At 42.7% G+C, this 27,271-nt stretch overlaps 3 protein-coding genes across 5 annotated transcripts; 1 reads left to right on the top strand and 2 right to left on the bottom strand.

Annotated features, from left to right (window-relative positions):
* Positions 1–11,723: 11,723 nt before the first annotated feature.
* Positions 11,724–13,610, top strand: epdl2 (ependymin-like 2). Its single transcript, XM_020466232.2, has 6 exons — positions 11,724–11,897; positions 12,114–12,148; positions 12,479–12,613; positions 12,722–12,908; positions 13,112–13,196; positions 13,382–13,610. Exons 1-6 carry the CDS (start codon positions 11,822–11,824, stop codon positions 13,506–13,508), a joined length of 645 nt encoding a protein of 214 aa, XP_020321821.1. The 5' UTR covers positions 11,724–11,821; the 3' UTR covers positions 13,509–13,610.
* Positions 13,611–14,562: 952 nt separating this feature from the next.
* Positions 14,563–16,134, bottom strand: LOC109873867 (cytochrome c oxidase subunit 8B, mitochondrial-like; the record flags this gene model as incomplete). The annotated part of the gene is made up of 2 exons (XM_031809069.1): positions 14,563–14,934; positions 15,994–16,134. Coding segments are annotated over 2 exons (237 nt in total), but the record flags the coding sequence as incomplete, so codon positions are not given.
* Positions 16,135–18,845: 2,711 nt separating this feature from the next.
* On the bottom strand, positions 18,846–26,076 carry slc22a6l (solute carrier family 22 member 6, like). 3 transcript variants are annotated; one of them, XM_031809506.1, is made up of 11 exons: positions 25,476–26,076; positions 24,751–25,353; positions 24,308–24,411; positions 23,880–24,034; positions 23,592–23,760; positions 23,377–23,500; positions 20,582–20,697; positions 20,268–20,482; positions 20,049–20,157; positions 19,639–19,842; positions 18,846–19,525 (listed from the first exon to the last, which is right to left on the bottom strand). In XM_031809506.1, exons 2-11 carry the CDS (start codon positions 25,168–25,170, stop codon positions 19,432–19,434), a joined length of 1,710 nt encoding a protein of 569 aa, XP_031665366.1. In that variant the 5' UTR covers positions 25,171–25,353; positions 25,476–26,076; the 3' UTR covers positions 18,846–19,431. The 3 variants fall into 3 exon arrangements, with proteins under 3 accessions (XP_031665366.1, XP_031665367.1, XP_020321387.1); XM_031809507.1 differs by having other exon boundaries at positions 25,518–26,076; XM_020465798.2 differs by lacking the exons at positions 24,751–25,353; positions 25,476–26,076 and adding an exon at positions 24,561–24,685.
* Between the last annotated feature and the right edge of the window lie 1,195 nt (positions 26,077–27,271).

Raw genomic sequence — 27,271 nt, 5'->3', positions numbered from 1 at the left:
TTTCACATCCTTGGCAACTCTAATCTGACTTGCGGCTAAGAGAGAGAGAGAGAGAAGTGGTTGCTTTCAAGGGAATATGGTGTGCGGTATTTCTCCCTGCTTCATTCAACTGTTCAGATCAATTTGGCATCTCTGTGCTTTCTGTTCCTGTACATCTGCTGTGCACGTCTTTGCAAGGTCAATAGCACTATTAAAACATGTATCTAGGCAGCATTACAGTCCATATGGAAAGCCAGAGCATCCGTTGTCAGGGACAACTCAACCTCAATCTTAAGATTATACAACTGAACGAACGTCTGTCTCCTCAGTCACTGAGAACATTGTCATGGTCTGGTATTTACAGTATGCGCTTTGCCTTTCAGACGTGATTCACTTGCGGGGAAAAGAGGCCCTGTTGGTGAGTGGTTGTCAGTCCATCGGCAGGTGGAGGGTGTAACTCTGGAAGAATAAATAGGGCTGTAGCATTACCTCATCATGTCACCATCAGCCTGAGGGTAAACTACAGAGCAAGATCAATGAGTTATCCAGCTAACTTTGTTAAACAACCAAATATAACTGTTTTTCTGGTTCACCTCTTAGCTAAACTTAGATGTGTTTTAGGTTGTTGAGACACTTAGACCATGCCCATTTCATTCTTATCTTCCTAAAAACTAAAACATTAATTTAGTATAGTTTGGGAATTTGGCTGGCTAAGTCATTGATCTGGCTTAGTAGTTTCCCCCTCGGGGTCAAGAAGCCTTGTTTATTAACTATTTGATAGAAGACATGATTATCCATGTGTTCTGCTTTGTAATCTGACAAATTTATCCAGACTGTGCATGCCCATTGACACACACGTTCTCTTATAAAAAACACACCGAGAAAGACAGGTGTGGCCATGGAACCTAACCCTCTGCTATTGGGCCTATCGTCACACTAGGCGAGACCCAAATGCAGACACAGGAAGCAGATGGTTGGAGTCCAAGATGTTTAATAAATCCAAAGGGGGTAGGCAAGAGAATGGTCGTGGACAGGCAAAAGGTCATAACCAGTTCAGAGTCCAGGAGGTACAGAGTGGCAGGCAGGCTCGAGGTCAGGGCAGGCAGAATGGTCAGGGAAGGCGGGTACAGAGTCCAGAACAGGCAAGGGTCAAAACTGGGAGGACTAGAAAAAGGAGAAAAGGCAAAGCAGTAAAAAAGGGGAAAAAAATAGAAAAAAAGCTGGTAGGCTTGGACATACAAGACAAACTGGCACAAAGAGACAGGAAACACAAGGATAAATACACTGGGGAAAACAAGCGACGCCTAGAGGGGGTGGAAACAATAATGAGGACAGGTGAACTTGGTTGACCGGGGTGTCAGCGGTGGAAGTCGGCGATGAGGGCTGGATCCAGGATGTCTCTAGCAGGAACCCAGTACCTCTCCCCCGGGCCATAACCCCCCCAGTCAACCACGTACTGGAAACCCCTGCCCCATGGTCGAACACCCAGCAGACGTCTCACCGTGTATGCCGGATGGCCATCAATGACACGGGGGGGGGGGGGGGGGCCTGGGGACAGAATGAACTGAGAGACATGGGTTTAATTCTAGACACATGGGACGTAGGGTGAATACGGAGTAACAAGAGGGGGACAGCAGTGGAACTCTGGAGATGGGAAAAGGACCAATAAAATGGAGGAACAGTTTGCGGGACTCTACCCAGAGGGGCAGGTCCCCTGTGGACAGCCATATACTCTGCCCGATGCGGTAGCGGGGAGCTGGGGTCCAGCGACAATAGCTGGAGTTGGTCTTGAGAATAGCCGCCCTGGCTCTTCTACAGGTACGTCGACAGCGGTGGACAAACATCTGGGCCGAGGGTACGCTGACTTCCTGCTCAGTGAAGAGTGGAGGCTGATATCCCATGGAGCACTCGAAAGGGGAGAATCCCGTGGCAAAACTTGGAAGAGTGTTCCGGGCATACTCCACCCAGACCAGTTGACGGCTCCAGGTAGTGGGGTTGGTTGAGACCAGGCAACTTAAGGTGGTCTCCAGGCCTTGGTTGTGGATGGTCTTGGTTGGGGATGGAATCCGGATGAAAGGCTGGCTGACAACCCAATAAGGGTGCAGAATGCCTTCCAGAACTGAAGGCATAAGCTGGGCCATCTCCTTGGCAGAAGGTAGTTTGGGGAGAGGGATGAAATGGGTGGCCTTGGAGAACCGGTCGACTATGGTCAGAATGACAGTGTTGCCATCAGACGGAGGGAGTCCAGTGACAAAGTCCAGATATATGAGACCAGGGACGATGAGGAACCGGTAGTGGCTGCAGGAGGTCAGAAGGAGCTTGCCGTGGAGTCTTGATTTGAGCAGACACAGTGCATGTAGTGACGAAGGCAGAGACGTCAGGGACCATTGTGGGCCCCCAGAAACGTTGTCGAAGGAAGATGGATTGGCCTCAACGGGACCCTGGATGACAGGTCAGCCTGGAGGAATGAGCCCATTCCAGGACCCGGGACCGGACTGGATTAGGGACAAACAGACGGTTAGCCCGGGCCCCCTTCAGGTCCAGGCTGGGAGCGTTTTGCCTTGTGGACCAGGTTCTCAATATCCCAATCCACACTGGCAGTAAGGCATGAGGTAGAGAGAATGGTTTCAGAGGTCGAGGGTGTGGCAGAGGAACTGTATAGGTGGGAGAGGGCATCAGGCTTCACATTCTTTGACCCTGGGCGGTAGGAGATGGTGAAGTTAAATCTGGCGAACAGGAGGGCCCACCGGGCCTGCCTGGAGTTGAGGCGCTTGGCTGTACATAGATATTCCAGGTTTTTATGGTCGGTCCAGACCAGGAATGGCTGTTCTGCTCCTTCCAGCCAGTGCCTCCCCTCTTCCAACACCATCTTCACTGCCAGGAGTTCTCGGTTGCCAACATCGTAGTTCCTTTCAGCAGGATTGAGACGATGGGACAGGAAGGCCTAGGGATGAAGCTTCTGGTCCTGGGCAGATCGCTGGGACAGGATGGCCCCCACTCCAACATCCAAAGCATCCACTTCCACTACAAATTGACGCAAGCGGTCCGGATGGATGAGGATGGATGCTGTTGTGAACTGATGCTTCCGGTCCACAAAGTCTTTGTCGACAGCTGGAAACCATTTGAATGGTACCTTGGGAGAGGTGAGTGCCGAGAGGGGGGCTGCCAGGGTGCTGTAGTCCCGAATGAAATGGCAGTAGAAGTTTGCAAAACCAAGAAACAGTTGCAACGGCAACCTGGACATTGGTTGAGGCCAATCCACCACTGCTTTCACCTTTCCAGGAACCATCTGAACATTGTCCTCAGCAAATATCCCAGAAAGGTGATGGTAGAACGCACACTTCTCAGCTTTCACGAGCAGTTGGTTCTCCAGGAGGCGCTGAAAGACCTGTCTGACATAAAGAACATGGTCTTGTGCAGATTGGGAAAAAAACAGGATGTTGTCAAGGTACACAAACACAAACCGGTTTAGCATGTCCCGAAGGACATCATTGACCAAAGCAATTCAAATAAATAATCATAAAAATTATGGATATTAAACATTTAAGTACATACAAGTGTCTTATATCGGTTAAAAGCTTAAATTCTTGTTAATCTAACTGCACTATCCGATTTACGGTAGGCGTTACAGCAAAAGCATGCCATGCGATTGTTTGAGGACGGCTCCCCACATCAAAATATTTTTCCACCGGCACAGGTTTCATAAATTCACAAATAGCAATTAAATATTCACTTACTTTTTGAAAATCTTCCTCTGATTTGTCATCCAAAGGGTCCCAGCTATAACATAAAATCCTTCTTTATATCCCAAAAAGTCAGTTTAGTTGGCACCATCGATTTGAGTAATCCACTTGTTCAACATGCCAAGATATGAATCCAAAAATGTACCCCTAAACTTTGTTACAACAAGTCAAAATACGTTTCTATTTAATCCGCAGATACCCTAAAATGTAATTAAACGATTCTCTCCTACCATATCTATTGTGTTATGGTCTCCTACATTATTTTAACATTTCTACAAACTTCAAAGTGTCTTCATTCCAATGGTACCAATTATAAGCATATCCTGGCTTCAGGGCCTGAGCAACAGGCAGTTTACTTTGGACACGTCAGTCAGGCGTAAATTGAGAAAAAATAACCATAGCCCTAACAAGATAACACTGTTCCTTGCATTGTCGACAACTAGATGACAATAGGTGTTGAAATATTGCAAAAAAAATGTGGGGTTACAGTTGATTTCAAGAGATCAGAAGTGTCCATAATGCCAGGCTCTGTAAATGACCTGGATTTTAACATTTATTTAAAGCCTTTTCATCAATTTATCACCTTTTATTTTTACGTCAGATGGTCCAGCACCATCCTCAGACAATGGCTTGAATTTTTTGGTCTAATTCCCATTTCGGGGAAAGCTTAAAATAGAGGACATGTGCCATGATTAACCAAAACACAGGGCCCTAGGTATGACATTCTGACCATTCCAAACATACCACACAGATACAAACACCTGGAAAGTGCCATGAATTCACAGTCACACACAAGAAAGTGAAAGGCACATCTAAAGGTTCAAAAGTTTGGACACACCTATTCATTCAAGGGATTTCCCTCATCTGTATTTTCTACATTGTAGAATAAAATTGAAGACATCAAAACTATGAAATAACACATATGGAATCATGTAGTAACCAAAAAAGTATTAAACAAATCAACATATTTTACATTTGAGATTCTTCAAAGTAGCCACCTTTTCCTTGATGACAGCTTTGCACACTCTTGGCATTCTCTCAAACAGCTTCATGAGGTAGTCACCTGGAATACATTTCAATTAACAGGTGTGCCTTGTTAAAAGTTAATTTGTCGACTTTCTTTCCTTTTAATGCGTTTGAGCCGATCAGTTGTGTTGTGACATGGTAGGGGTGGTATACAGAAGGTAGCCCTATTTGGTAAAATACCAAGTCCATATTAATGGCAAGAACAACTCAAAGAAGCAAAGATAAACGACAATCCATCATTACTTTAAGACATGAAGGTCAGTCAATTTGGAAAATTTCAAGAACTTTAAAGGTTTCTTTAAGTGCAGTCGCAAAAACCATCAAGCACTACACTGAAACTGGCTCTCATGAGGACCACAACAGGAAAGGAAGACCCAGAGTTACCTCTGCTGCAGAGGATAAGTTCATTAGAGTTACCAGCCTCAGAAAATGTAGGCCAAATAAATGCTTCACAGAGTTCTTGTATAAGATACATCTTAACATCAACTGTTCAGAGAAGACTACGTGAATCAGGCCTTCGTGGTCAGATTTCTGCAAAGAATCCACTACTAAAGGACACCAATAACAAGCAGAGACTTTCTTGGGCCAAGAAACATGAGCAAAGGAGATTAGACCGATGGAAAGGTTGGTTCCAACCTACGTGTCTTTGTGAGAAGCAGAGTAGGTGAACCTATGATCTCTGCATGTGTGGTTCCCACCCTAAAGCATGGAGGAGAAGGTGTGACGGTGAGGGGTGCTTTGCTGGTGACACTGTCAGTGATTTATTTAGAATTCAAGGCACACTTAACCAGCATGGCTACCACAGCATTCTGCAGTGATACGCCATCCCATCTGGTTTGCGCTTAGTGGGACTATCATTTGTTTTTCAACTGGACAATGACCCAACACACCTCCAGGCTGAGTAAGGGCTATTTGACCAAGAAGGAGAGTGATGGAGTGCTGCATCAGAAGACCTGGCCTCCACAATCACCCGAACTCAACCCATTTGAGATGGTTTGGGATGAGTTGGACTGCAGAGTGAAGGAAAAGCAGCCAACAAGTGCTCAGCATATGTGGGAACTCCTTCAAGACTGTTGAAAAAGCATTCCAGGTGAAGCTGGTTGAGAGAATGCCAAGAGTGTGCAAAGCTTCATCAAGGCAAAGGGTGGCTATTTTAAAGAATCTAAAATATATTTGTGTGTTCATTGAACTGTACACTGAGGTGACTTCAGAGATGTTCAGGTGGTCAATACTTCCCTCCAGTTAATGTGCCCAAAAATGGAGCAGATATCTTATACCAATCTCTCTTTACAGACATTTGTCCATAACAACCTTAGGCACACATCATGTCAAAAGTCTCTCCAAAATGTCACATTTTTAAACATCTTTATTTTCATGCATAGAGCTTATCAAATTCCATTTTTATGACCATATTCACATTATTTATTTAAGTTTTCATTGGTGTTTTCATTGGTGTTTGCCAGCAGCATACCACCCTGCATCCCACCACTGGCTTGCCTCTGAAGCTAAGGGTTGGTCCTGGTTGGTCCCTGGGTGGGAGACCAGATGATGCTGGAAGTGGTGTTGGAGTGCAAGTAAGAGGCACTCTATCCTCTGGTCTGAAAACATATACCCAGTGATTCTGGTCATTGCCCAGTGTAGGGTGCTGTCTTTTGGATGGGATGTTTTATTTTTATTTATTTAACCTTTATTTAACTAGGCAAGACAGTTAAGAACAAATTCTTATTTACAGTGATGGCCTACCAAAAGGCAAAAGGCCTGCTGCAGCGACGGAGGCCTGGGATAATTAAAAAATGTAAAGATATAGGACAAAACACACAACAAGAGAGAAGGCTAAGACAACAACATAGCAAGGCAGCAACACATGACAACACAGCATGGTAGCAACACAACATAACAACAACATGGTTGCAATACAACATGGTAGCAGCACAAAACATGGTACAAACATTATTGGGCACAGACAACAGCACAAAGGGCAAGAAGGTAGAGACAACAATACATCACACAAAGCAGCCACAACTGTCAGTAAGAGCGTCCATTATTGGGGTCTTTGAATGAAGAGATTGAGATAAAACTTCAAATTTGTTGCAGCTTGTTCCTGTCGCTAGCTGCAGCGAACTGAAAAGAGGAGTGACCCAGGGATGTGTGTGCATTGGGGACCTTTTAACAGAATGTGACTGGCAGAATGGGTGTTGTATGAGGGCTGCAGTAGATATCTCAGATAGAGGGGAGTGAGGCCTAAGAGGGTTTTATAAATAAGCATCGACCAGTGGGTCTTGCGACGGGTATACATAGATGACCAGCTTACAGAGGAGTATAGAGTACAAGCTGCTCATTAAAGTTTTTTGCAAGCATCTATAACAAATCAGGACAGGTTGTTTCACTGAGCCACCATTACGAGCACAGGCTGTAAAACAGTGATCACTAAGGTCATTACAGAAAACACCAGACTGATACCTATCAGGATTATTTGTGAGGATAACGAGGAGGAGCCTTTTCTGGGTGTTTGGAGTCATACCTTGTTAAATGTGTGTCCTGACTCTCTGTGATCACTAAAGATCCCATGGCACTTATCGTAAAAGTAGAGGTGTTAACCGTTAACCGTTGGGGTCCTGGCTAAATTCCCAACCTGGCCCTCATACCATCATGGCCACCTAATCATCCCCAGCTTCCAAGTGGCTCATTCATCCCCCCTCCTCTCCCCTACAGGGAGGAGGTCAGAGACCTGGCCGGGTGGTGCCAGAATAGCAAACTATCCCTCAACGTAACCAAGACTAAGGAGATGATTGTGGAGTACAGGAAAAGGAGGACCAAGCATGCCCCCATTCCCATCGACGGGACTGTAGTGGAGCAGGTTGAGGGCTTCAAGTTCCTTGGTGTCCACATCAACAACAAACTAGAATGGTCCAAACACACCAAGACAGTCGTGAAGAGTGCACGACAAAGCCTATTCCTGAACAGGTAATCAAATGGCTACCCGGACAATTTGCATTGTGTGCTTCCCCCCAGACCCCTCTTTTACGCTGCTGCTACTCTCTGTTTATCAAGTATGCTTGAATGAACAGCCATCAGCCCAGAAGCAGAGATAAGGATCTCACTTCACTGAATTGACCAATCAGCAGTGAGGAGGCTTGGCACTCTGTGATCTCTTGGACACTTCAACTTATATCACCAACAACAACTTCATCACTCCATCTAGTGGAGGGGTCAATGCACAGGTCAGGCAAATCCCTTCTCCAAAAACAAAAAACATCTATTTCCTAGTAGCAGTTCTGAACACAGGCCCACAACTCATTTGTTCCAGCTTTACTCAGACACACACTCAATAAATACAGAACAAAAGACAGACGAGGAATACAGATATCCCGTGTTCATGTCACAGTAACGCTTCGAACACACCAACAGCGTCATTCCACAAAATAGTATGCCGCATCATTTGGATATGTACAGTATGCATGAGAAGTTCACCTTCTGATACCATTTCTGTCAAGTCATCTACGCATACAGTTTGACGTATACGTTGGCTAAATACAACGTATGTACCACACAGAACGCACTGCAACTGCCTCTGCAACGTAATGCTGCAAGGCAAACGCAGTGTTTCATTGGAAGTGAATGTAACTGTGGTGTACCAAAATGCAATGACGCTGTCGGTGTGATGGAAGCGTAAAGAGGCTGCACAGATAGTCTGGGTTCATGTCACAGTAAAGGGGCTGCACAGATAGTCTGGGTTCATGTCACAGTAAAGGGGCTGCACAGATAGTCTGGGTTCATGTCACAGTAAAGGGGCTGTACAGATAGCCTGGGTTCATGTCACAGTAAAGGGGCTGCACAGATAGCCTGGGTTCATGTCACAGTAAATTATTGGTGGTTTATTGGAAAATGTATTGTTGTGATCAATCCAGATGTGCATGGGTTCCAATGGTTGACATGTGAGCAAGGAAAATATATCTGTATTGTTTTTAATCCACGTTTAAAGTTGGTAATTTTGTTTGTATTGGAACAGTAGTTCTCAGAGTTGAGGTTCTCAGTTTTTGTGCGCTTTTGACATTGACCTATGTGGTTAATGGCCTTGTGTTGGAGGGGAGAGAGGCTGATAAAGATCTTAACTTGGGATTTGGCTGGCTGAGTGCCTGTTTGACTGTTAAATAATGTTTATTATGAAATTATTTTAAATATTAATACAATTGCACCCAAGGGGCCACTAGAGGACGCTTCTGGTCATTCGACTGCAGGAGAAGGATTCATACAATATGTCATGATAAACTACTCAAACAACCCCTAGACAATATAAAGGTTGTTCAAAGGCATGGAGACATTCCTAACAACCTCCCTGCTCCATAACCTCCACTCAATTTCAGTTGAAAGAAAACCATCAGTACTGTGCAATGTACCTTCATCTCCTCCATTAATAAACCATAGTATCAGTACAAGCCATGAATCAGAGAATAACTCAAACCCTCTGGCTAGCATTTTTGGAGAATGGAGAAACATACACTAGGTATCAGGACTGTGGCCCATCTCCTGTACACATTAACACAAATAGACCCTAAGGGCAGCAATCAAGCATTTTCTGCAGTAATACTATGCAATAGTGCATGCCTTCCCACTTAAGTCTTTTTTCCCAGGAATGAGCATATTTTCATTAAGAGTAACCATAGAGCCCAAACTCCAATATACACTGAGTATACCAAATATTAGGAACACCTTCATAATATTGAGATGCCCTCAGAACAGCCTCAATTCTTCGGGGTATGGATTCTACAAGGTGTCGAAAGCATTGACCCATGTTGACTCCAATGCTTCCCACAGTTGTGTCAAGTTGGCTAGATGTCCTTTGGGTGGTGGACATTCTTGATACACACAGGAAAATATTGAGCGTTGCAGTTCTTGACACAAACCAGTGCGCCTAGCAACTACTACCATGCCCCATTCAAAGGTACTTAAATATGTTGTCTTGCCCTTTCACCCTCTGAATGGCACACATACACAATCCATGTCTCAATTGTCTCAAGGCGTAAAAATCCTAATTTTAAAACAAAACAAAAATATATATATATATTTTTTTATATATATTTTTTAATTTGACCCCTTTTTCTCCCCAATTTCGTGGTCTCCAATTGTTGTAGTAGCTACTATCTTGTCTCATCGCTACAACTCCCGTACGGGTTCGGGAGAGACGAAGGTTGAAAGTCATGCGTCCTCCGATACACAACCCAACCAGCCGCACTGCTTCTTAACACAGCGCGCATCCAACCCGGAAGCCAGCCACACCAATGTGTCGGAGGATACACCATGCACATGGCAACCTTGGTTAGCACGCACTGCGCCCGGCCCGCCACAGGAGTCGCTGGTGCGCGATGAGACAAGGACATCCCTACCGACCAAGCCCTCCCTAACCTGAATGACGCTAGGCCAATTGTGCGTCGCCCCACGGACCTCCCGGTCGCGGCCGGTTATGACAGAGCCTGGGCGCGAACCCAGGGACTCTGATGGCACAGGAGTTTTCTTTTTTTCTCCCAATTTCAATCTTGTCTCATCACTGCAACTCCCCAACGTGCTTGGGAGAGGCGAAGGTCGAGTCATGCATCCTCCGAAACATGAACCGCCAAGCCTCGCTCCTTAACACCCGCCCGCTTAACCCGGAAGCCAGCCGCACTAATGTGTTGGAGGAAACACCTTTCAACTGAAGACTGAAGTCAGCTTGCAGGTGCCTGGCCAGCCACAAGGATTCACTAGAGCTCAATGAACCAAGTTAAGCCCCCCCGACATCAATAGCGTTCACCTGGTCGGTCTATGTCATGGAAAGAGCAGGTGTTCTTAATGTTTTGTATACTCAGTGTACACATTCTACTAATCACATAAATGTATTGCCTAAAGGTAAACTTTTCAATAAAGAAGATAGATGAAAGGATCTGAAACGAGAGTAGCTTTGATGCATTGTCTAGATAAACATACTGTACAGAATAGTGTCTTATAGTGAAGCCATAATGACTTTATCAAGCCCACATGACGTTTTATACTCACATCTCTTTAAAAAAATAAATGGTATACGACTATGTATGACGTTATTCATGTATTGGTTTATCACAAGCAGCTATAATTGTAAAGTTCATTGCCCCTAGGATGACATGATATTGCACTTCCTGTGTTTGTGTGTATTGTATTGTGTTGTATTGTATTAGTTTCAATTCTCAAGAACACAATGGAAGACATTGGGGTGGCAGGGTACCCTAGTGGTTAGAGCATTGACCTAGTAACTGGAAGGTTGCAAGTTCAAACCCCCGACCTGACAAGGTACAAAGTCTGTCGTTCTACCCCTGAACAGGCAGTTAACCCACTGTTCCTAGGCTGTCATTAAAAATAAGAATTTGTTCTTAACTGCGTTTTTACTCTCAAACTGACTGTTTTTCTCCAACTCTGGGTTATTACATTGTGTTTGTGAGAATTGAAACCAATAAAAGAAAACTGATTGATAACATTCTACATTTGATTTGTACATGTACATTTTATTGTTTTGTATTATTTGGCAACATTAATACAATTGTATTTAACATACACACACTGAAGAAGGTTGTCACCGAATGTCTGTGTGTACTATTGCACAGTATTACTGCTAAAAATGCTTGTTTGCTGCTTTTAGGGTCTATTTGTGTTAATGTGTACATGAGATGGGCCACAGTCATGGTACCAAGGTTAGATAAGGTCATTCACTTTGTTCACCCATGGGACACCTGTATGTGTAAGTCCCAAATGGTTTTATGTTCTGTCAAACAAAACACACAAACACACACACACACACACACACACACACACACACACACACACACACACACACACACACACACACACAGTCTACTTATTTTATGGATGTTTCATGACTCGCACATGACCTTCTGCTTGGCCTTGTACCATTCTCTCAGTGAGAGAGAACATAGAGGTGGAGTTGGATTAAAAGAGGTGTGTATAAGAACCCCTTGACTACGAGGGTGAGTCAGAGAGGACAGCTGAAGGAGAGCAAGCTGCTGCCGTTACAACTGCACACGTTAGACCAACGTTAGAACCACACGATGCAAGCCTACCTTCTGTTTTCCATCAGCCTGTGTCTGGCTGTTGGGAGCTTGGCAGAACGACCTCATCCGTGCAGTAAGTGAGAAAAAATGTCATTCCTTATTGAGATACTTTTGGAATAACCAACTAAATGCACCGCCACGATGTTAATCAAATAACACTAAACATATTGTCTATAGCCTAGACATGCAAATAGCATGAAGAATGCCAGATTGCATCTCTATTTGGGAAGTCATTTTCTACCTGTTTGTATTACTATAATATGACAAATGTATGTCTTTCACATTAAAGAATCACCACCTTTGGTCGAGGGCAGTGTGGCACTGGTAAGTCTTTTAAAAAAAAATCAAGCTCACCAGAGAAATCTTTACACGTTGTCTTTTTTTACAAACCGCTACCTTTGATACCTGTGAAAGATTCTTCCTCATAGTTGTACAAGGTTTTTATGGCAACCAAAACCATTCTGTGATTTTATTTGGCTCTATAAAAAAGAGCTACTGTGTATATACTGCAATATGATTTAATTTAATTGAGATGAGCACTAAAAGATCCCCTGATATTGTAGCTTTCCTGTTCAAATGAAATATGCATGCTTTTCTTTAAAAATAAACTCTGAATGGTATCATGTGTGTATTTTCTATCACACATTCAAACAGACGATCCTCAAGGAGAAAACTTTTGGTGTTGAGAAATTCTCCTATGATGCTTTTGAAGAGAGGGTGCACATCCGACTTCTTCTGGACCAGGACAACCACACCACCTACAGAGACACCCTTCTTCTTTATAAAGAGGTTTGATCTTACAGACACATATTCTCTACATTATCATTGTTATTCAGGGGGTTGTACTGGATGATGATATAGTGTGAAGGCCATTTCCATCCAAAAATATCTTCTCAGGGTATAGCTTACCAAATCTTCCGCCATAATCAAACCTGTGAGAAGGTCCACTTCAAGGATCCCTGGAAGCCAATGGAGATCCCCAGGGATGCCAAGTTCCAATCACAGGTGATCATTGGGAGCCTTTCCGCTCCTGCAGAAGGGCTGCTGGTGAACAACTGGTCAGGAACAATGGCAGAGCCTCACGGTGAGTGAATGACGAATACTCTAGAAAACCTCTGACTAACTACCGACTATTATTTACATTCACTGCTAAATTCCCTTAGCATTGGTGACTTAAGAAATATAATCAAAACCTTGCCATAAATCCATCGGCGTGCTGTTCACATAGCTAGTGGTTTGTATCATCTCTGCACATTTTATTATAATGTCCATGCACACTCCTTACAGATGATTACCTCCTCACTTTCACTGAGTTTGGTTGCCTGCCCGTTCATGCCTGGTGGTACAACATTGAGGGTCAAACCCTTCTAAGGTAAGTGGTACACAATCCCAATTTTAGGCAGTTTTGTTATTGCAGTCGTAAATCATGAAACAGTCATATACAGTATCTGATGAAGGGACTATGGTCTTATTTGAGAAACACTGCTTTGAGAAAGAGCCCACGTCTGAATTTTAGCCTGACGGGGGCTTTTATGTTACTGTCTGTTCCATCTCCAGTCTGAGTTTCTTTGACATGGTGCTCGGAGTTGAGGACCCTGAAGTTTTCAACCCTCCTCCTTTCTGTGACAAAGCACAGCCGGGCAACGATGCAGCACTGATGAGTTTCTTTGATGCCCTAATTTGAGTTAATAGTAATGCATCAAAGCATTTTCCACTTCCTACTCCACTATGATCATTTAAAGTAATAACTTCATAAACTATATTAAACTATTGTTAAAACAATAAACATTGGACTCCTGTGTGTTTTAACCTGATGGCATTGGCGATTTAAAAAAATACAAGATGCACATATATTCTTTCGGGGTAACAGAAGAGCACAACCCTGTAGATACTCAAACTTTCAAATACAGATTCAAGATTTTTTTTAAGGTACATTAACAAATTAAATGGAGCCAAATTAAAACTCCATAAGGGACTTAGCACATAAGCACAATAATTGAGCAAAATATCAGAATTGCGCTACTTGTGTAGGCAGCCATAAAGGTGGGGGGAAAAATGCACTGTAGTGTCAGGTAGCCTAGTGGTTAGAGCATTGGACTAGTAACTGAAAGGTTGCCAGATCAAATCCCTGAGCTGACAAGGTAAACACCTGTTGTTCTACCCCAGAACAAGGCAGTTAACCCACTGTTTCTAGGCTGTCATTGAAAATAAGAATTTGTTCCTAATATACTTGCCTAGTTAAAGGTAAGTGTCAATTTCAATTGCAGCATGTTGCAATAGCTATTGGCCAACAGATGGTGCTATTGATCATTTTATAATGAAATCATAAGTTCATTACAGTTCCACTTTGGATGCAAGTGGCATCAATAAATTTGAAGCCTATAGAAAAAAGTGGAAACTAGAATGAAATGCACCCATTTGAAGATCAGTGCTAAAGTACATTCTTACTAGAATGGGTACCGCTCTCTTCAGCTAACATTCCACTAGGTAATTTGCAGGAGTAGCAAAGGGTGGAATGTTAGCTAAAAAGACCAGTACCCAGACTACTTTCTTACAACATAAGGTAACCCAAAAATAACATTCTTTACAGGAATGTGAAATGATTTATAGTAACTTCAACAGAACACTTAGTAAATCAAATAGACAGCTCTTATAGCTTATTTTTCTCCAGGCTATTTAGTGAGTGGTGTGGGCATCATTGAGAGGCACTTGACAAACAGGCACATTTGAGACTAGAATATTTCAAGTTGAATTATGTTTTATTATTGTAGCATACTCCTTGTTCAATTAAAATTCACAATTCTTGAGATGTTGTGCAGCCATTCTATTTGCAGACGGTTCTCCAAAGGGCTGAAGAGTAAACTAGGAGTGAGGAGAGTAAAGTGGAGATCGAGAGGTAGTTCATGGAGGTTGGGGATTTGTTCCACAGAGTTCTTGAAGTAATGATGATCCCAGCAGGGTCTTGAATAAGTAGAGAATGTATGGAACATCCATTAACATGAGTCCATGTTAAGTTAATCTTTCTTCTTGTAGTCCTCAATGTTGGTGAGAATCCAACCAGAAGGTCCCAGGATAGCCAGTGCGAACAGTCCCAGTCCGATGATGGTCTCCTATAGAAAGGATGGCAGAGTAAACAGGACTAGGTTATTCATGGCATGGTGCTATGGTGAGGGTGTTGTGTAATGTTACAGAATGAGAATGTTCAAAAGTGTAGAACAGATGATTACTTCTCAATGTCATGTGGTACAAGGAATCATGTCAGATGGAAAAGGCTATATGTACATTCCTGACCTGCAAAACGATATTTAAGTGCAGCTATTTAGCTACATTTCCATATCTGTTCTGAGAATTTCAGTTCACTGAATAGACCCAACACATGCATAACTACAATGCCCCGTCATGGATATTCTCCTGATAAATCAAAGGTTAGCCATGTTAGCTAGCTACATAGCTAACACGACCTTGCAGATTATCACACTAAAAGTTTGCAAATTATCATCATAAAAAGAAAGATGGTTTTACATTGATAGGAAAGTTGCTAAATTAGATGCATTTTTAAACGTAATAAACAAAACAGGAATAGGTCCGACATCCCGCGATCTGGGCCCCCGAGTGGCGCAGCTGTCTAAGGCACTGCATTTCTGTGCTAGATACGTCACTACAGACCCTGGTTCGATTCCATGCTGTATCACAACTGGCCGTGATTGGGAGTCCCATAGGGCGGCGCACAATTGGCCCAGTGTCCTCCGGGTTAGGCCGTCATTGTAAATAAGAATTTGTTATTAACTGACTTGCCTAGTTAAATAAAAAAAATCTGTCAGCTAGCTAACGTTAGTTTGCCATAGTAGCTATGCATCTCTAACCAGCCTGTCATGAACTGACCTACAGTTAGCTGACGTTAACTGTCTAATGTGACCTTCCAGTTCAACTCTGTTCAATTGATGTTTAGCTAAAATAAAACAAATCTATGCAACACTCGTGTCATCGCATTGTTACCCCACCACAGCTGAATTAGCTGGCTAGCTATGACACAAACTAAAGTCAAAGCTAAACATCTTCAGCTATCAGTTAGGTAGCGAACATTAACTAGCAGGCCCAACATGGCTTATGCCTCAACAGCTACGAGCTTCTTGTCGGTTTCACGACCACAGGTAAAGTTAACTACTTACGGAAGGGCCGAGAGGGTCTTTAGCCGGTCTGGTGAAGACACTGGCCCTCTGGGTGATCATGGGTCCCCGCAGTGCCAGAGCAGTGCGAGTTGAAATAGTTCTGAGGAGACCAGACACAACTGTGGAGTAGAGCAATGTTCTTTAATGGTCGGGAAGTGGGTTGCGGTGGTGATCGGTTGTTACTAGTTACCAAGCGGCAAAGTCTTGATTATGGCTAAACCCCACCTATTTCTACAATTTACCTTCTTAAAATCAGATTATAAACATAACCATATACCTAACCTTAAATTAAGACAAAAAGCAACGAAATACACTCATGAATTTTTACGATATAGCGAATTTGACATTTGTGGGTGTGGTAACTAGTGATAACAGAGTTGATAGGCCAAGGAGGTAATTCTGTGATTTCCCAAGGGCATTATGGTAGTTGTAGTTATCATACCAGACGACTACCGGTGTGCGAACGAATGTCTTTTCAGAAATTATGGAGGGGCAGTAGACATGGCGTCACTTGAGGTGGCAAGAAAGAGAGGAAGAGGGGTTGAAGAGAATGAGTGAGGCAGAGGTTGAATCTGAATCGGTTGAAGATGGTGGAAAAGAAGGAGGAGGTGTGTTTTCAGCTCCACCTGGTTAGCTATTTACAATAGTGAAGACATCAAAACTATGAAATAACACATATGGAATCATGTAGTAACCAAAAAAGTGTTAAACAAATTAACATAGATTTTAGATTTTAGATTCTTCAAAGTAACCAACCTTTGCCTTGATGACAACTTTGCACACTCTTGGCATTCTCTCAACCAGCTTCACCTGGAATGCTTTTTCAACAGTCTTGAATGAGTTCCCACTTATGCTGAGCACTTGTTGGCTGATTTTCCTTCACTTTGTGGTCCAACTCATCCCAAACCATCTCAATTGGGTCGAGGTCGGGTGATTGTGGAGGCAAGGTCATCTGATGCCTTACTCCATCACTCTCCTTCTTGGTCAAATAGCCCTTACACAGCCTGGAGGTGTGTTGGGTCATTGTCCTGTTGAAAAACAATTGATAGTCCCACTAAGCGCAAACCAGATGGGTTGGCGTATCGCTGCAGAATGCTGTGGTTGCCATGCTGGTCACCAGCAAAGTACCCCCACACCACCACACCTCCTCCATGCTTCACGGTGGGAACCACACATGCAGAGATCATCCGTTCACCTAATCACAAAGACACGGTGGTTGGAACCAAAAATCTCAAATTTGGACTCATCAGACCAAAGGACAGATTTCCACCAGTCTAATGTCCATGCAAATCTCTTCTTCTTATTGGTGTCCTTTACTCGTGGTTTCATTGTTCATTGCAATTCAACCATGAAGGCCTGATTCACGCAGTCTCCTCTGAACAGTTGATGTTGAGATGTGTCTGTTACTTGAACTCTGAAGCATTTATTTGGGCTGCAATTTCTGAGGCTGGTAACTCTAATGAATGTATCCTCTGCAGCAGAGGTAACTCTGGGTCTTTCTTTACAGTGGTGGTCTTCGTGAGAGCCAGTTTCATCATAGCGTTTGATGGTTTTTGCAACTGACTTGAAGAGACTTTCAAAGTTCTTGAAATTTTCTGAATTGACTGACCTTCATTTCTTAAAGTAATTATGCACTTATGCTTATTTGAGCTGTTCTTGCCATCATATGAACTTGGTCTTTTACCAAATAGGGCTATTTTCTGTATACCCCCTACCTTGTCACAACACAACTGATTGGCTCAAACGCATTAAGGAACGAAATTCCACAAATTAACTTTCAACAAGGCACACCTGTTAATTGAAATGCATTCCAGCTGCATGAAGCTGGTTGAGAGAATGCCAAGAGTGTGCATAGCTGTCATCAAGGCAAAGGGTGGTGTAACGTTCGTCTTTAAGGGTAGACCAAGGCGCAGCATGAATTGAGTTCATCATATTTTATTGAAATGTGAACCAGCAAAAAAAAGAAACAATACAACGAACGAACAGGTTCGTCGTGCAAAAATACATGCAACCAAACAAAGACAAGATCCCACAACTGAAGGTGGGAAAAAGGGCTGCCTAAGTATGATCCCCAATCAGAGACAACGATAGACAGCTGCCTCTGATTGGGAACCATACTAGGCCAACAAAGAAAAAGAAAACATAGATATACAAAAACTAGAGTACCCACCCTAGTCACACCCTGACCTAACCAAAATATAGAGAATAAACAAGGATCTCTAAGGTCAGGGCGTGACAGGTGGCTACTTTGAATAATCTCAAATATAAAATAAATGTAGATTTATTTAACACTTTTTTGGTTACTACATGATTCCATATGTGTTATTTCGTAGTTTTGATGTCTTCACTATTATTGTACAATGTAGGGAATTGTAAAAATAAAGAAAAACCCTTGAATGAGTAGGTGTGTCTAAACTGTTGACTGCTACTGTACATACTAGGATACTCCCCTTTTCATTGGCAGTGAGGACACTCTTTTGAGACCAACTTGTTTTTGCCAAATTTAAACGATTGCGTTCTCAACGTGATTCGATTCTATACCCTTTGCTTAAAGTCTGAACCATAGGGACATTTTTTAGGGAGTTTTTCTAATCTGTATTTTTTTATTGGACCAAAATAAGCCTACTCGAGTCCTGGACTTAAAAAGCATGTTCAATGTAGGTTAGGGGTGTTGTAGGCCCACATACGCAACTTTGCACTTTCTGGGCATCATGTCCTAAAAAAAAGTTATGTTATGTATCTATCTGATCTTCTTCTGATCTTTTAAACACTGACCATGTGTAGCATCTTTTATTTAGGTGATATGATTGCATTTTCCCCTCCCCGTTTTCTAGGAAAATACGGAGACAGGACAACATCTGACATTTTATTTTCTACCTGATATACTGTAGGCCTAAGCTACACAAACCGATTCCAGCTACAAATACCATGCCCAGTCAAGATGACCAGTTTCATGGACTGTAACGGAAATTGTGCCACAGTCACAAACAATATAGCCACATGGCTAAGACCATTCATACTGATCATACTGATAGAAGGTGAGGATAACTTGGTCATTATTTTAAGGAATGCATACTAGTAAAGTTCATAAAAATATAGGCCTGGCCCATAGAAAGATGCAAATAAAGTTGTAGTTAGAATACACAATATACTGTAGCATATATTTATTTACTCACAATCTAGCATTAATTCATGTTTTACTGTTGAAATATTAAATGTTAAACAGACCACAGTGTACCACAGCAGATCATTTCATTATTCTACGTAGCTCATAGTTCATCAGTCTTCCAAAACAAATCATGGTAATTTCCTCCTACACCAGTGGACCAGTTACAATATTGATTGCTACCTTACGGTCTTTGTGAAAAAACTGTAGAGCAAGCAACTGTAGTATCTATTTAGACTATACAGGCAAGGTCAGTAACATTTGATGAGTCTTCAGGCAGCTTCCTTGAACAGGGTATTATGGGTATCTACCATGTCCAGCTCCTCCTTCTTGGGCGAGGCATTGAGGATTGTTTTCTTGCAACTTCTGAAAGAAAGAAAATAAAGGAAGATAGTTTGCAGTTGGGAGTCGTTCTCACTTTACTACTCCTGGTACAGTGTTCAATATTCTACTGCTCTTGAGTCTGTGTCTCGACTTACCTCTCATCCACATCCTGGATAGTGTCGGGTAGTGGTGCACCAAGTGTTTCTGGCAGGTAGATGGCGACCACCCCACTTAAGATGGGGGCTACCCCATAGATGAAGCCAGGCAGCCACGGGACAGCCTCCCCAAGGAGCAGCACCATGGGGGCCACCATCGCTCCTACACGAGCCATCATGGACACCCAGCCCATGCCATTCTGCCTGGGGCACAGAAGAGAATCCCCAACTATCAAATGTGACATTTTTCCCCATTTGCATTAATCTTCATCACATATATTGCCTAATGCTAATGAACAGGTACAAATATTACATATAAAAACACATACGTTTTACAGTCAGTATTGGAATACTATAGTCAACTGAAACATCCTGTGCGTGATGGGTGTCATTGGTAGAGTTGGAATTACCGGATGATGGTGGGGTACAGCTCTCCAGAGTAGAGGTAGCAGCAGTTGAATGACGCGGCCAGGCACCCCTTACCCAGCACGGCTAGAGTGGTGCGCACTGTCTGTTTTTCTGAATGGAAGCGATAACAGCAACAGACAACAATGAAATCACACCAGTGCTGTTAGCCATGACATCCAAAAAGAGCACAATGACACCCGACACAGGCAAAACCACCTCACCGTATGGCACCAATATGTTGATCAAAATGGTGACTCCAGACAATATGAGTGCAGCGCACTGTGAGGGCCGTCTCCCAAATATACTCATGGACACTGTAACCACTACTTTGGCAGGGATGTCCACCGCTCCGAATATCACTTGAATCAAGTAGATGTCCACGCCAAACTTCTGCAGATCCATAGATAGACCATAGTAGGCGAAGCTCGTGGAGAACCTTAAAGAATGTCAAAGTGGGTGTCATGATCATTTCATTTAGAGGGCATTTTTGGGCAGCACTTTGTCATAGTGAAAGGCAGAAGTAGAGGAGACACACCAGACAGCACTGAGACAGATGGTGATGTTCCTCATGGTGGGCGTGCGGAGCAGGTCTACTACAGAGTAGGAGCCCTGTGAGCAGGACATCTCCTTCTTCATGGAATCCTGCAGCATCTGGACGCACAGAGACAGTACTGAGTACTTTCACATACAGTTGAAGTCGGAAATTTACATGCACCTTAGCCAAATAGATTTGAACTCAGTTTAACACAATTCCTGGCATTTAATCTGAGTAAACATTCCCTGTCAGTTAGGATCACCACTTTATTGAAATGGTGATGATTTATTTCAAATTTGATTTATTTCATCACATTCCCTGTGGGTCAGAAGTTTACATACACTCAATTCATATTCGGTAGCATTGCCTTTAAAACTTCTTGGCGCACCCATCCCTTAGCGGGATCATTTGCAGAGCGCTAAATTCAAATTAATTACTAAAAATATAAAATTTTCATGAAATCACAAGTACAATATAGCAAAACACAGCTTAGCTTGTTGTTAATCCACCTGGCATGTCAGATTTCAAAAAAGCTTTAAGCAAACCAAGCATTTATGTTAGGCCATCTCTCTCAGCAAACACACATTACAAACACCTAGCAGCATAGTAGTTAGGTCACGAACGTTAGAAATGCAATAAAATGAATCGCTTACCTTTGATGATCTTCGGATGTTTGCACTCACGAGACTCCCAGTTACACAATAAATGTTATTTTTGTTCGATAAAGATAATTTTTAGATCCAAAATACCTCTATTTGGTTGGCGAGTTTTGTTCAGAAATCCACAGGCTCGAGCGGTCACGGCGGGGCAGACGAAAATTCCAAATAGTATCCGTAAAGTTCGTAGAAACGTGTCAAACGTTTTTTATAATCAATCCTCAGTTTGTTTTTACAATAAATAATAGATAATATTTCAATCGGACCGTAGCTTTTTCAATAGGAGAGAGAGAGAAAATATCTGCTCCAAGCTGTTGCGCATGCAAAATTCTGCTGGCACCCAGCCATCCACTGACATGATGTGATCTTTCTCGCTCATTTTTCAGAATAAAAGCCTGAAACTATGTCTAAAGACTGTTCACACCATGTGAAAGCCATAGAGAAAGGAATCTGATTGAAATCCCTTTAAATGGAGGGAAGGCATGCAATGGAAAAGAGAGGTTTCAGGAAAAACAGCACATCCTGGTTGGATTTTCCTCAGGTTTCCGCCTGCAATATCATATACTCACAGACAATATTTTGACAGTTTTGGAAACTTCAGAGTGTTTTCTATCCTAATCTGACAATTATATGCATATTCTAGATTCTGGGCCTGAGAAATAGGCAGTTTCATTTGGGTACGTTTTTCATCTAAATATCAAAATACTGCCCCCTACACTCGAGGTTAAATTGTTTAACTTGGGTCAAACGTTTCAGGTAGCCTTCCACAAGCTTCCCACAATAAGTTGGGTGAATTTTGGGCCATTCCTCCTGACAGAGCTGGTGTAACTGGGTCAGGTTTGTAGGCCTCCTTGCTCGCACACTGTTTCAGTTCTGCCCACAAATTTTCTATAGGATTGAGGTCAGTGCTTTGTGATGGCCACTCCAATACCTTGACTTTGTTGACCTTAAGCCATTTTGCCACAACTTTGGAAGTATGCTTGGGGTCATTGTCCATTTGGAAGACCCATTTGCGACCAAGCTTTAACTGATGTCTTGAGATGTTGCTTCAATATATTCACAGAATTTTTCTTCTTCATGATGCCATCTATTTTGTGAAGTGCACCTGTCCCTCCTGCAGCAAAGCACCCCCACACCATGATGCTGCCACCCCCATGCTTCACTGTTGGGATGGTGTTCTTTGGCTTGCAAGCCTCCCCCTTTTTCCTCCAAACATAACGATGGTCATTATGACCAAACAGTTCTATTTTTGTTTCATCAGACCAGAGGACATTTCTCCAAAAAGTACAATCTTTGTCCCCATGTGCAGTTGCAAACCGTAGTCTGGCTTTTTTATGGCAGTTTTGGAGCAGTGGCTTCTTCCTTGCTGAGCGGCCTTTCAGGTTATGTCGATATATGACAAATTTTACTGTGGATATAGATACTTTTGTACCTGTTTCCTCCAGCATCTTCACATGGTCCTTTGCTGCTGTTCTGGGGTTGATTTGCACCTTTCGCACCAAAGTATGTTCATCTCTAGGAGACAGAAAGCGTCTCCTTCCTGAGCAGTATGTCTGCTGCTGGGTCCCATGGTGTTTATACTTGCGTATTATTGTTTGTACATATGAACGTGGTACCTTCAGGCATTTAGAAATGGCTCCCAAGGATGAACTAGACTTGTGGAGGTCAACAATTTTTTTCTGAGGTCTTGGCTGATTTCTTTTGATTTTCCCATGATGTCAAGGAAAGAGGCACTGAGTTTGAAGGTAGGTCTTGAAATACATCCACAGGTACACCTCTAAATTGACTCAAATTATGTCAATTAGCCTATCAGAAGCTTCTAAAGCCATAACATAATTTCCAAGCTGTTTCAAGGCACAGTCAACTTAGTGTATGTAAACTTCTTACCCACTGGAATTGTGATACAGTGAATTATAAGTGAAATAATCTGTCTGTAAACAATTGTTGGAAAAATTACTTGTGTCATGCACAAAGTAGATGTACGAACCGACTTTGCAAAACTATAGTTTGTTAATAAGAATTTTGTGGTATGGTTGAAAAACAAGTTTTAATGACTCCAACCTAAGTGTATTTAAACTTCCGACTTTAACTGTAAGTGCAGGTACACACACACACACACATTAACACACAGTTCCTTACTTCAAGATTGATTCTGTCACCCTCTTCACGGCGTCCATTGATTCGGGCCACTGTTTTGAGATTTTTGACCGCTTGCTCAGACTTTCTGTTCAGGACAAGCCATCTTGCAGACTCCAGGAACCACCTGCACAAGTCAGATGTGGTAAACAACATGTTACAATCAAATAGCCTTACTTGGTAAAGTGTCATGGCTGCTCCAATCCTTTGGGTCTCACCATGAGTAGAGGAAGGTGATGTAGAAAGGTACGGAGACAGCCAGCGTTAGCCAGCGCCAGTCCCGAATGAAGTAGGCCACTACTGCCAGGATCAGCTGACCCATTGTGTAACAGTAGCCTGTCCCTGTACCCACCACTGTCCTCACTCTTGTGGGAATCCACTCCACAACTAGAGGAGAGAGAAACAGAGAAAGAGTAATTACATGGTGGGTGGGCCTCTCTCTTCTTGAGCATTTCCCACCTTAGCCTGCAGTGCCCACTGCCTACCCAGCCCTTCCTGTAACGTACTGAGAGAGAAGGAGTTGAGCCCCAGGCCAGAAAGGGCCATGCCAGTGATGAAGCGGAAGAGGCAGAAGACGGAGAATGAGGTGGAGAAGGCAGCACATGTCCCTCCCACTGCCATCAACAGGTTGGAGATTAGCAGCAGGAAACGCCGTCCAAATCTGAGACAGAACGTAGAGAGAGAGAGTGGGTACAGAGGAGACCTCTGCCATTAATCCCTGAAGAGTACAATACCATGTGTAGTATCTGAATAACTGCTGCAGCTGCATACTTCCAGTATTTTCGAGACCTGTATTTGCAGAAGAGGCATTGTCTGAGATAAGCCAACAAAAATATCAAAGAGAGAAACCAGGCCTTAGTATTGAAACAGAAAACAGAAATTATCTGACATTCGAGATCTGAGGATCTATTTAATAAGAAAAGCAAAGTGGTACCTGTCCGACAGTCCCCCAAAGATTACAGCTCCCACAAGCACCCCTCCCATATAAATGGTTTGTCCCATCTGCTTCAACGAGCGAAGATCGCAGACCAAGTCCCACTGGCATGGGAAAAAGAGAAAATACATATAACTGACAGTTTGAAACATATCCTTAAACACATCCACAATTATTTTTGTCGTTGATCTCTTTCAAATGTTTGTTTGGACGCATGTAAAACTACTACGTAAACCGTATCCACGATTGTTACCTCAGAGATAATTGTGGAACTCATCTCTGTCATGCTGTACTCCCATCCATCTTTACATGTAAAACTACTACGTAAACCTTATCCATGATTGTTACCTCAGAGATAATTGTGGAACTCATCTCTGTCATGCTGTACTCCCATCCATCTTTACATGTAAAACTACTACGTAAACCTTATCCATGATTGTTACCTCAGAGATAATTGTGGAACTCATCTCTGTCATGCTGTACTCCCATCCATCTTTACAGCCCTGCAGCTCAGCATCTAGAAGGTCTTCAGTATCATTACTACTGTCTCGCTTCACCTTCAGACTGTAGGTCCCATTCTCTGACAGGAGCTGCCACTGGGGCGCAGCATAGCGCAGGCATCTCTCCGGCCTGCTGTTCTTAATGTCCTGGGGCACGGTGAGCAGCAGAACCTGCTCCGGGCTCAGACTAGACAGGGACAGGTTCCTGTGGACACTGCAGTGGTGGGGGGGTACTGAGGCCACAAAGTTCTGCAACAGATTATGACTGGCCATCATAAGGATGGGCATACAGAGCAAGGTGACATGCAGGACCTGAAAGCGGCCCGTGCTGCCCACCTGTTCTAGAAGGTCTCCAAAGGCCATGGCTGTGAGACACAACTAGAAGTGGGTTTGCTTGAGAAGAGAAGTTGCTGAAGCAAGGAATGTGATTCTCCACTTCAACGTCTTTTGTAACACGTCTAAAAAATGCCAGCGAGTAAAAACACTCAAGTTAAAAAAACACGTTTAAAAAATGTTGTTCTCCAGTTGATGAGACTTGTAGCCTACCTGTGAAAGAAGTACAGAAGCACATTAATGGGAAGAAGTATATCAATACTTGCAATCATTTTCATTGTGATGTGATGTTTACTCTTATTCTTTTATAATCAGATTATGTGCAAAAATAATACCTCAGAAAAGAATATCCAGTGGAAGCAGAGATGGTAACATACCTGTTCGTTCCCATTATAGAACATATGGACAAAGTACATCTAAAAGGTTTGACTTCAAAATAAATCAAATACTTCACTTGAGACACACAAGCTGTTACATAGATTCCGTTATGCACCAGCCTTGCCTTTGTTGAAGAAAAGTCCAGATTTTAGCAAGCATCCTACTGTGAACAAACACAGCCTTCACAGCAAGAGTTTTTTTTCAGAGAGAGACCAAGATTCCATGGAGTCCATTCAGACCATTCACTTCAATATGTTACATTATATTTAAAAAGTTCCCTTTAACAACAGCCAAAAAATCTAACCAGGAAAGAAACAGTGCTTTTGCTACGCATTGTTAGTTAATCTGCTCTGGAATTTCTATGGCTTTTCTGAGGAAATAGACTCTTTCTGGATTATAAACTGCTCAGTTAAACCGCTCGAGGTCTTAACTACTCTTTCCATGGACCGCTGAGGGAAAAGGAGAGTCCTTGCTGTGTGGCATTAATCCTTTGTCCACTGGAGAGTCAACACCATCATCATACACACAGGCACACACTTAGTGTTCTTTTGTATATACAGATGTCCCAACGTCTTGATTGGTTATATTTTAGTGTGAGTGAAGGGGTTAGTGTGTGTGTGTGTGTGTGTGTGTGTGTGTGTGTGTGTGTGTGTGTTTTGGGGGGGATTGTGGGAGGGGATTAAGATTGGCAAATAACTGACTTTTTGGAACAATTATTGCTGGTATGCTGCATGGTGACAGTCGGTCAAAGAGATCATATTTTGTAATAATTCTGAGACAAGAAAGATTAGATATTAGACAAGCGCAAAGACAAGGACAGTAACTGTTGCATAAAATAACTCCACAGTTTTAACAGCAGCAGAGTCCAACCATCCCCAGTCAGTAAAGGCAGTAGACAAATAACAAAGAGAGTTCCTCAAATCATTTTCCAAACGTTTTGTTCTGAACAGAAACACAATTTCTTTTGTTACGTTTTACTGTTCCTACCAGCAAAATAAAGTTCGGAACCATTTCGAACTACCAAAAAAGTACAGGTTTATATTGTTCCTTCCGGTTCCCTTTTCAACCTGTGAAATCAACAGTTTTTTCCATTTAGCTCATTAAATGACTTCACCAATCAGTGTGGATAGAGCAGCTTGCTATGGAACAGGCAAGCTGGGTGTTTGAGAGATGGACCATCAATATGGGCTGAAGTCACCCACAGCAGAACTCAATGGAAAAGGTGCATAAAGATGGAGGAATTAAGGTATTACTTTTTCATTTGAGCACAATCCACAGACTTTTTAAACTACGGCGCGCAACATGGTTCAATGTCCCTATAAATCAGCACAATCTAGTTTTTAGTTTTTTCAAACTGTCACTGTCTTAGAATTGGGATCATGTATACTGTGCTAATGCCATTACATAAAAAGAGTAACAGAGAGCATTGTATAATACGCCGACCTTTACAAAGGAGGCGTTTGTGGTAAGTACATGGGGGACGCCACATTTTTTCAAGACTATGTGGCCCTCTAGTAGTTATCATGAGAAGTGGAATCCTGCGATTTTAGCAGACTAGGGGCGATTTATCTATTTGACAATCATTCCTTACAACTGAAATAAAGTATTGCATAGTTTACCATGGAAACTCTAATATGGCAATAGCCTACCCTACACATTTTATGAATGGAAAAGCCAAGGTGTAGGATACATTTTTTGTTTCCGATTTATGTAATCCGTTCATGATTTTACTTGTCTTAATGAAATATCAGAA

Source organism: Oncorhynchus kisutch, linkage group LG29 (assembly GCF_002021735.2).
Source record: "Oncorhynchus kisutch isolate 150728-3 linkage group LG29, Okis_V2, whole genome shotgun sequence".
NCBI lineage: Eukaryota > Metazoa > Chordata > Actinopteri > Salmoniformes > Salmonidae > Oncorhynchus > Oncorhynchus kisutch.
The sequence above is the reverse complement of the archived record's forward strand: the minus strand, read 5'-3'. Positions and strand labels throughout refer to the sequence as shown.